Source organism: Mauremys reevesii, linkage group 1 (assembly GCF_016161935.1).
Source record: "Mauremys reevesii isolate NIE-2019 linkage group 1, ASM1616193v1, whole genome shotgun sequence".
Classification (NCBI taxonomy): Eukaryota; Metazoa; Chordata; order Testudines; family Geoemydidae; genus Mauremys; species Mauremys reevesii.
Window position 1 is genome coordinate 49,639,672 of NC_052623.1, and position 9,933 is coordinate 49,649,604.

Below are 9,933 nucleotides of genomic sequence, written 5' to 3' on the forward strand. Positions count from 1 at the left end.
GCAGACTAATGACGAACAGTCCACACAGGGCGACACGAGTAGGTTGTTTTCTCCCCCGGGTGCTAGTGCGCCAGGAGTCTCACAGCAACAGAACAAGCTCCCCTCACGTGATGGCCTGGGACCCCCTCCCCCAACCGCTCCGCCATGTCACGTGACCCTCTAAAGCCCACTTCCTGGGCTGGCCTCACAGTTGCCTGTTTTCAATCGATGGCGAGGCCCACAGTCGGGCACTGTATGGCAAGTGTGTCACATAGGGCACGACTCGGTAAATCCCTAGCCGCTGTTGTTTTCCTGCCCCCGATTGCTTTATAGTCAGGCAATTTGCGGACAGTCCCTGAGGTCCCCCGTTAAGAGAGCCCGGGAGGCCCCTCCTCCTTCCTTTCGGCCTGAGCCGCCATTTTGTAGGTATGTGCGAGACCTAGTGCTCTTGTCACGCTGCTGTGACACCGGCTAGGGAGCCCCGCGGCTGCGGTACCGCTGGGTGCTGGGGAGGGCGGCGGCTGGAGGCCTGGCGGGGCTGGGGCTGGGGCTGGGGGCGGCGGCGGCAGCAGCGCGGGGAGGGCGGCTGCATGGGCCGGAGGGGCCGCTGCATGTGCTTGCACGAGCCGGGACAGGAAAGGGAGGCGGCTGCACGGGCCCGGGTTTGGGGGGTTGGCGCGAGAAAGGGGAGGCCGCTGCACAGGCCTGAGAGGGGGCCCGGAGGTGGCTGCATGGGGAAGGGGGCCCCCAAGTTGTGATGCGGGGGAGCTGCCTGCGGCGGCGGGCTGGGGCCGGGGAGCGGCATTGCCGCCTCCTGCGGCGGCTGTTCAGGCGCCCCGTTCTCGCTCTGGGGGTGGGGGTGGGGGGTAGGTCTCCAGCCTGCGTCCTAGTAGGTCCGCCCCGGGCTGTGGGGTATCGCCTGTCTGCTAAGGGGCTACGTGCCTGTACAGTCCCTTCATCCAGCTGTTAACGTGACTCCAGGGCTAGCTGCCTGCACTGTGTGAAGTGTCTCTCAATGATTTGCTAGCGAACGTACCTCTCCCTCTGCCATCTTTGTGCTTAGGTTAAAATATTTTTTTCTGACCTAGTTCATCTAGGCAAAGCTGTCACATTTTCCCCCTACTGACTTTTATGATGCTTTTATTGGAAGTATTAAGCAAGAAGCAGGATTTTGCCAGGGGTTTCTACAGTAATTTGGAGTATGGTCTGCAAGTATCACTAGCTCCAAGCATGCTGCAAGACCTGACTAGCACTGGGGACGAATACACGTGGATAATCTGAGTTGTCTCTTTTCTTAATAGCCATTTGCCAAAATGACAAACACAAAGGGGAAAAGGAGAGGGACACGTTATATGTTCTCAAGGCCATTTCGCAAACATGGTAAGTACAGCTTGTGTTAGGGATACCTGCATTCACAGCAGTAATGAGTTTAGCCATTCCTAATAAGACATTTAAGTATTGTTAACCATTTCTCATCAACATTGTATTAAGAGCAACGCATTTAAGGATCAGAGGGGTAGCCATGTTACTCTGGATCTGTAAAAAGCAACATGGCACCTTATAGACTAATAGAAGTATTGGAGCGTAAGCTTTCATTGGTGAATACCCGCTTTGTCAGACATAATCTTAGTTGTATTTAAGGTGACAACTAAAAATGCAGAACAAAATGCTGTCATATCCACTGCTTTTATAGAATAAATGTTTTTTAAAATGTAGTAGCTGTCTTTATCTTGTGCTTCCTTAGATTTTGATTACCTCATCTTTTGACTGCTTGAAAATACCCCCTACCCTGCTATAATGCGATCCAATATAACATGGGTTCACATATAGCATGGTAGCAGTGGGGCTCCGGTGGCGCTTTAAAGGGTCCAGGGCTCTGGCTGCTACGGGGAGCCCCGGACTCTTTAAATTACCACTGCAGCCTTGCCACCGCTACCTAGATATAATGGGGTTTCACCTATAACGCAGAAGGGATTTTTGGCTCCCCACGACCACGTTATATCGGGGTAGAGGTGTAGGTTACAGTATGAATACAGTACATGTTATCTTTACTAAAGATAGGATAAGAACTGCTTTGAAGGGGAAAGTGAGAAATAGTTATATGTATTGGGAGCACTGGCTTAAAACTATAGACTTAACTAACAAGTTAAAACTGCTTTTACCAAAAGGCAATGGCAACAGCAATTACACAGCTGACAGTGGGGGGAAGAAAAAAATCTTACAATGTAGTATTGTCTTGTAACTTCTACACTGATCAGGTTAAAACTGAACTTGAATAAGCCATAGTGTCTTAAATTGCACTTCTTTTAAATGTGAGAAGATGGATGGGTTCTCCATTTCTAGTCACTTAACCTTTTTCAGATGCGTTTGAGAAATACCACTTTTTAGTAAAATTATTAAATGACTTGTATTTTCCCCCCACCAGGAGTTGTCCCTCTGGCCACCTATATGCGAATCTACAAGAAGGGTGATATTGTGGACATCAAGGTATCTTCTAATAGTATAGCATAATTTAAAGATGAAATAAGGTGGTCTAAAACAAATTCCGTGTCAAAACAGTGTAGTATACATTTTAAAAACATGGCTGAGACTGTAAATGCTAATTAATGGACTGTTTTGGTTGCTGTAACAGCTGTCTCTTCTATCTTGCATGTTCACTGGGAATTGATGTCTGGAAGCTGGACATCTTGAGATTTTACTTTGTACAGTGCCTGACACAATGGACCCAGATTCATGATTGGGGCTCCCCTGGATGTTGTTGATATACAAATAGCAGTAATAACTCAGTCTGCAACTCTCTATTGGCCTAACAGAGCCAACATTTTACTTCTAGGGTATTGTGCAAAGGGGATCTGGCTTAGCTCCTACCTAAAATCCTAGATACAGGTAGAGTTGCTTGGGGAGTCTATATATTAAAAGTATATGCACAGAGATGGAAGCAGTGAACACATTTTAAAATATGGGGAATAAACTAAGGGATGTACTTGAATTGCATATATAATAGGTGCAGTGTGACAATTTCAGTTGCAGTGAGTACCATAACTTTGTATTTTCTGAACTTGTGCTCCGGAATCAACCGTAGTGTTGCTTTAAATTAGCTTTTTCACTGGATACTGATTTAGTCATAGAAGAATTCTACTTTTATCTTCCAGTATGCAAACTTTTGAGAAGATTTGCCTGTTTGAAAAAGCTAAGGATGCAAAGTCTAAGCTTCTTGACATTCTGGAGCTTGATGATGACTGTCTCATGTGATTGCTTTGGTAATAGCAAAATGAGCAAATCATTTCACCGGCACTGAAAGCAAGCCAGGATTGTCAGAGAAGTTTAATAGATTTCAGATATCTTGTGACCATTTGAGTAGCTCAGAGCAAACCTGTAAACATCTTCCAAGATATCCATAAAATTAAGAGTGTCAAATTTATTCTCTATTCTCCACGTTAAAGCTGAGTAGAATGGTTTCACTTTATTTTAATGGTCTTACTCTGTTTTTAACAGGGCATGGGTACTGTTCAACAAGGTATGCCCCACAAGTGTTACCATGGCAAGACTGGAAGGGTATTTAACATTACTCAGCATGCTGTTGGCATTATTGTAAACAAACAGGTTAAGTAAGTGTCTTAACTTTCCTCTGTGAAATTTGATTTTTGAAAATAACTGTAGTGACACCCCCCTCTTTCACTTTGCCAAGTAGACATTTCTTGTCTTCCTTGGTCATTCAGTTGGGGTAAAATAAGTCCTTTAAAAACCCAAGCAAACAACATTTGTTTGGCTTGGATCCTGTCAGGGGAAACACTGGTCTCTGAGTGGCACTCTAAACAAGATTATGAAGAGTTCAGCTGGCTAGCATATTTATATTCAATATGTTTTTAAAGGTCATTATGTTGTCTTAATTTTACTCAACTGGGCATAATATAGTGTAGTCACTACAACAAGGTACGTAGCCTACTTATCCCTGGACCTACTGACTGTGGATTGAACTACAATAGTGGTAGATGATACAACTATTTGTCCCTGTATTACAGAGGAGAGAATCATTTGTCTTCAAGAGTATTAGTCCTGAGATGATACAACACTTAACCATGTGCTAACACATCTTGTAGAAACTGATAAAAATCTGACTACAGTTCCGTGTGTTTTGAGCAACAGCCCTTAAGAAAAATGCTTCTGTGACTTTAAAATGAGCTTCAATATTTGTTTGAAGTACAATAGATTCAAAACGGGCTTTTTCCCTTAGAGGCAAGATTCTCGCCAAGAGAATAAGTGTGCGTATTGAGCATATTAAGCACTCTAAGAGCAGAGACAGCTTCCTGCAGCGTGTGAAAGAAAATGAAAGGAAGAAAAAGGAAGCAAAGGAAAAAGGCACTTGGTTTGAACTGAAACGCCAGGTACTGTTTTTTATTAACTGAACTAATGATGCACCCATGACACTTAAGACTCAAACTGCTTGACCATGTAAATGAGCATTTGTTCCTCAGACACTAGTGAAGGAGGGGACCAATCAACTAATGGTTTTTGTGTCAATACTAGACCAGGCCTAAGTGGAAGAAATATTGATAAACACTGAATATTTGTTTAAGGTAGGTCTGTACTGGAAAAAGTTAGGTTAACCCAGCTGCATTGCTTTGAGGTATGAAAAATCCATAACCCCCTGAGTGATGTTGTTAAGGTGACCTAATGCCCAGTGTAGACATCAGTAGGTTGACAGAAGAATTCTTCTGTTGACTTGGCTACTCCCTCTTTCTACAATGTTTGAGCCCCTCCCATAACTACTACTCAGTAGCACTGAGACTATTTTGTTAAAGCAGTCAGATTGGAAATACATTTAGCTTAATAGTATCATATGAAAAGAAAAAACTTCACATTACACATGATGGAATTGGTTTACACATTGCTAATGTGACTGCAGACTAAATGTTTTAAAAAATGTAGCAAGTCAGGTTTACTTTGAGTATTTGTTTGTCACATTAATGATTATTGCTATTTTTGCTTTCAGCCTGCTCCACCCAGAGAAGCACACTTTGTGAGAACCAATGGCAAAGAGCCAGAGCTGCTGGAGCCAATTCCCTATGAATTCATGGCATAGTACAACTTAAAAAAATAAAGGAGTCTCTTTAGACAAAATGTGAGTGATGGTTGATTGCTTTCAAGGCTGCTTTCTGAACATATGCTTTAGAAAATTAATCTTCCTTCTATAATCAAAAGTGTAATTTAATCAGTTTTGGGTAACAAATTCTGTACATCACGTGTACTATTAAACACATGTACCTTAATCACTATGCTTAGCTTATCCCAATGATTAAGGTTAAGATTTTGTCACAGGTATTTTTAATAAGTCAGGTTGCAGGCAACACACACATTCTGGAAGCCCATGACCATGTCCCTGACTTTTACTAAAAATACAGAGGGGGTGGAAGGGAATAAAAATATGGGGCCCTGCCAGGGCCCCAGCCAAAAGTCAGAGGTCTGTTAAAGTCTGAATTGGTGACCTCTGTATCCTTACCAATGATTATTCTCCTTTGATTGCATTTTCATATTGCCTTATTAGGCACTGTCAAACAGAATACAGCAAGCAGTATTTAATGTCATATTACAATCTTTAGTTTATTAAGAAAACAGCTTCAGGTCTCAGTTACTTGATTGTTAGCTGAAAGTGGCTCACAGCTGTATGAGTCTTAGTAAATAGAAACCATTTCGGTGTATTTAGCTGACCATTATGGACATTTCAATCTATTGAGTTGTGTGTAAACTGTTAAGAGTTTCAACATTTATAATTCTCAAAACAAGGTTTATAAAAAACAAAGCTGTATGCATACCCAAAAGGTGGTTCCAAGAGCAAATCCCTTCTGTAGACCTTAAGTGTGGTGGTGTCTGCCTGTGCTCAATCAAACTAAGGTGCTCCAGAGTCCCTGCTTCAGTGGACTTCAGTGTTCTCAGGGAAGGTTGTATATAGTATTCAGATATACTAAGGCATAGGAATAGATTTTCCTTCCTGTGCTCGTCAGATCCACAGCACTGAAAATTCCTACCATGCTTAAGGTCCCTAGGAGCTAGTGAAATCAAAATGGAGTTTGTATAAGAAATAGGCCTTGCACCTAAAAATCTTCCCCAGTAACCAGCCCCTTTCTCTTGCAAGTCAGCTTTCAATTTTGATAGCTGATTTTAGATATCTGTAACCTACCTTATACTCCCCCTTTTCCTTGTGTTCTTACATGCCAGCCCCACAGCAGGTGAGGGGAGACTCATTGGTCTCTGTTCGGCCTAGCCCCAAACATCTACCCCTCAGATTTACAAAGACACAATAAACAAGAAATACAATGTTATAGCATTAGAACTTCAAACAAGTGTCAACTTAAAAAAAATTGTTGGATGCATTGGGAATTCTTGTGCAAAAACATAAAATACTACACCATGGCTTGGATGTGGGGGAGGTTTAGGTTGGATATTAGGAAAAACTTTTTCACTAGGAGGGTGGTGAAGCCTTGGAATGGGTTACCTAGGGAGGTGGTGGAATCTCCTTCCTTAGAGGTTTTTAAGGTTAGGTCTGACAAAGCCCTGGCTGGGATGATTTAGTTGGGAATTGGTCCTGCTTTGAGCAGGGGGTTGGACTAGATGACCACCCGAGGTCCCTTCCAACCCTGATATTCTATACTTAAAAGTGCGATAGCACAGCTCCACTACTACTTGCAGCCATTACTAAAGCTTCCCTTGAGTCAATCTAATACTTGTACTCATAAGGTCTGGTCTACACTTAAATTAGATTGATCTAGCTATGTCATTTGGCAGTGAAAGATTTCATGTTGTGTGAGGTAGTTAGGTCAGTGGTTCACACTAACCACTTGTGTGTAGACAGGTTGATGGAGGAATTCTTTATGTAGTTAGAGAAGTGGATTAATTACTTTGATAACATTGATGTAGGAAGCATCTACATTATGGTACTACACCTACAGCTGTGCTGCTGTAGTAGACATTAAATACAACTAAAAATAGCTCCTTTAGCAGTCTGCTTCCTGTGGGATCAGTACTGATACTAGATCTATACTGCTTCAAGGAAAGTGCTGGAGGACTTCTATACTGAGGACTGTGGATTTATTTATTTTATTATACACACACAGCTTATAGATTTCAAAGCTCAAGGCTGACAAGGGCTTCTTTTAAGTCATGCTTCTATTTTCTGGTCTCCACTTGTCTAGATACATCACTTCACTTTCAATAAAAAAAAATAGCATGATGCACATTTGCACTGGTGGAAAGACCCGATCTTAAAATATCAATGCATGCCAGCATAAGTACAGTGGTTTGATTATATTTGTAATCAAATGCAGTTATAAAAGTCACACTTCCAAGCGAGTGGAGTATGACTTGATTATATTGTTATGCATGTGTCAGTACCTGTAACAAATGTTCATGGGTGTAGTTTCTCCCCTCCTTTGTACCTATAGCATTAATATCAAAGAAATTAACAGGTGTAAATAAGTAGAATTTGGCCCATTAAAGGGAATGCTGATCACTGATATTTTTCTGTATAATTAGGACATATATATATTCCTCAAATTTTATTTGTCAGCTAAATATTAAGATAGTGTTGTTAATTTGTTATCAAAGACAATAAAAAAGTGCTAGTACTCCATTTGAAAGAATGAACAAAATATATACATACCTTTAAGCTTTTGCTAGTAGGTGACAACTTGATAGCCAAATATTAACCTATAAAGTATATTTATCATATGCCAATGTAGTTTTCTCTGATAGTGCTGGTCCTTAAGTCTAATAGGACTAACCAAACCCACAAATCTGAACATCCCCAACCCAGGAAGTTTAGATATTACCCAAGCTGCAATGGTGAGAAGACTGTATTTTCTACATGTGCCAAACTTCTATTTATGATCAAGTTGATCATCCTTTTCCACCTATGCCCTTCAGTCTAGTGAGATGTATCATAGTACTACAACAGAACCGGCTTATTGTACCTCTGGTACTAGTAGTAGTTAGCTTTCCAGACCAATGCCAAGTCCAGTTTGCCTCTGATAGGTCCCATAAGCATCTTATCCTTGAAACAGTCAGACAAAATAAAAAACAAATCAGTAAGGTGGGGTAAAGCCCTTTTGCCCTCACTTTTTTTTTAAATAGTGCAGATCACATGTTAAAAGTAATTGCCTCATACATGCCTCCCTTCCCATTCTCATTTGCACAGAGTCCTTCATCTCCCTTTGGGGACCAAACAGTCCCAAGGCAACTGCAGTGATTGCATTAAAAGACAGCTGCTAAATACTATGTGAAATACTTTCTTAATTTACTTTTCCATGTAAGCAATTTAATAGATGGAGATAAGGAAGGGAAACAAAACATCTGGAATAGTGGTACCACAGTTTGGGAACCACTGCACTCTGAAAATTGATTAGGGATATCAGGTTATTTTCATTTTAACATAAGGAAAACAATTCTTAAGCAGCATATTGCACCTGTTCATTTGGTACAAAATAGTGCAGTGTTCACTAAACAATGTGAAGAGAACACAACTTGCTTAAATCATTTTGACTCATCTATAAACACTATTACAAAGTAAATGTGATTTAAAAAGTCTTAAGAGTTAGGACAGCAGCAGATGGATCTCTGGCTCAAAGGAGCTTGCATGCTAATTTTGAATTTGTCATAGTGGGGTGAACAAGACTGTAGGGGGAAAAGGGCTAACATCAGTAAAATAACACGGTTATTCAGCAACTTAATTTAAAAGAAAAAGAAATGGACCCATGACTAGGGAGAATGCCAATTATCGGGGTTTTGTAGGCACTGCAGAGAGGTGGAACATGAGGAATACATTTTGAAAGGAAGAAAATAAGAAATACTGACAATTATCTTCACTTACAATCACAACAGTTGTTTTGATAAGAATCCTCAGATTCTGAACTGAGCATGAAAAGAAGTTCTTAAAATTCAGACCCAATATCCCCCAGAGTATACTCAGATCTATGTAGTTACAGAGCCTTGAAAGCTAAGATCGTAAAGGGACCATTTCTGCTAAGTCAAAAGAGGCGAAGGTTTGCTCGAGAGCTTTCTTTTTCTATATACAAAAATACCTTGAGCATGCTGTTGTGCGTTAAGTATAGTCCATTAAAAGCAGCAACATGCTTCGGGAAGTGCACAATCTTTTATGTCTGTTCATATCAGTCTTATGTGTATGGAATTTTCTTCTCTATAATGAAGATTATATATGTTTGTGACCAATGTGAATTGAATTTGGGTAATGGTATAGTTGTGTGAAACTAAAATATGTGCAAAAGGAAAGATGGGTTTTTGCCTGTAGGAATCCACTCTTAACAGGAAGGTAAAGAAATGTATGACAACCTGATTCTGCATAGACAGTGCTGCAGTATGGCTATAAAGTTAGTACAGACTAATAGTAGGCGTACAGCCAGTGATGGGAATGCCTAAATAAAAACCTCATTTGCAATCTGAGAATAGCATTTAAACCCATAACTGCTCACTCAGATTTGACCATTTCCCCATATTCTGCTCCTTTTTTGTCTCATGGTATTGAGAAGGGAGAAGACACACAACAGAGTTAACACATGTTTCTGCTCAGTGCAGAAGACTATGTCTAAAGTTTAACCTTGCCTGCCCCCACACAGCCTGTGCTTATCCTTGTGCTGGAGTGCAGCAACCGTGCTCACCCTGACACAGCTTGCAAATACTTGCAAGATTAAGGCTTGAGTGACAACAGACTCAGCTATTGCAACAATTGTGTCCCTCCTGCACATGCTTCCCTTCTTCTTGTTTCCCATCTCTCCTTCCTTGATATAGCTGCTCCCTTGTACATGCTGTCAGACTGCCTCATTTCTCCTGAGAGGCAAGGGGACTGGGATTGACACAGCTACAACTACATTCCATTCCTCTTCTGCAGTGGCTGGCAGCTCCAGTCCCCATGACTCCAGTCACTGAGGGGACTTCTGTTTCCCC

At 41.3% G+C, this 9,933-nt stretch overlaps 1 protein-coding gene and 2 non-coding genes across 4 annotated transcripts; all 3 read left to right on the forward strand.

The window, feature by feature from the left end:
• The first annotated feature begins 290 nt into the window (after positions 1-290).
• On the forward strand, positions 291-5,102 carry RPL21 (ribosomal protein L21). Of its 2 annotated transcripts, none has more exons than XM_039520403.1 (6): positions 291-405; positions 1,281-1,359; positions 2,405-2,466; positions 3,475-3,587; positions 4,214-4,364; positions 4,973-5,102. In XM_039520403.1, exons 2-6 carry the CDS (start codon positions 1,293-1,295, stop codon positions 5,060-5,062), a joined length of 483 nt encoding a protein of 160 aa, XP_039376337.1. In that variant the 5' UTR covers positions 291-405; positions 1,281-1,292; the 3' UTR covers positions 5,063-5,102. The 2 variants fall into 2 exon arrangements, with proteins under 2 accessions (XP_039376337.1, XP_039376338.1); XM_039520404.1 differs by lacking the exon at positions 291-405 and adding an exon at positions 448-471.
• LOC120396185 lies at positions 3,206-3,282 on the forward strand. The gene has a single exon (XR_005593044.1). It is a non-coding gene; the product is annotated as a small nucleolar RNA SNORD102 (small nucleolar RNA).
• On the forward strand, positions 3,645-3,774 carry LOC120396143. Its single transcript, XR_005593010.1, has one exon. It is a non-coding gene; the product is annotated as a small nucleolar RNA SNORA27 (small nucleolar RNA).
• Positions 5,103-9,933: the final 4,831 nt, after the last annotated feature.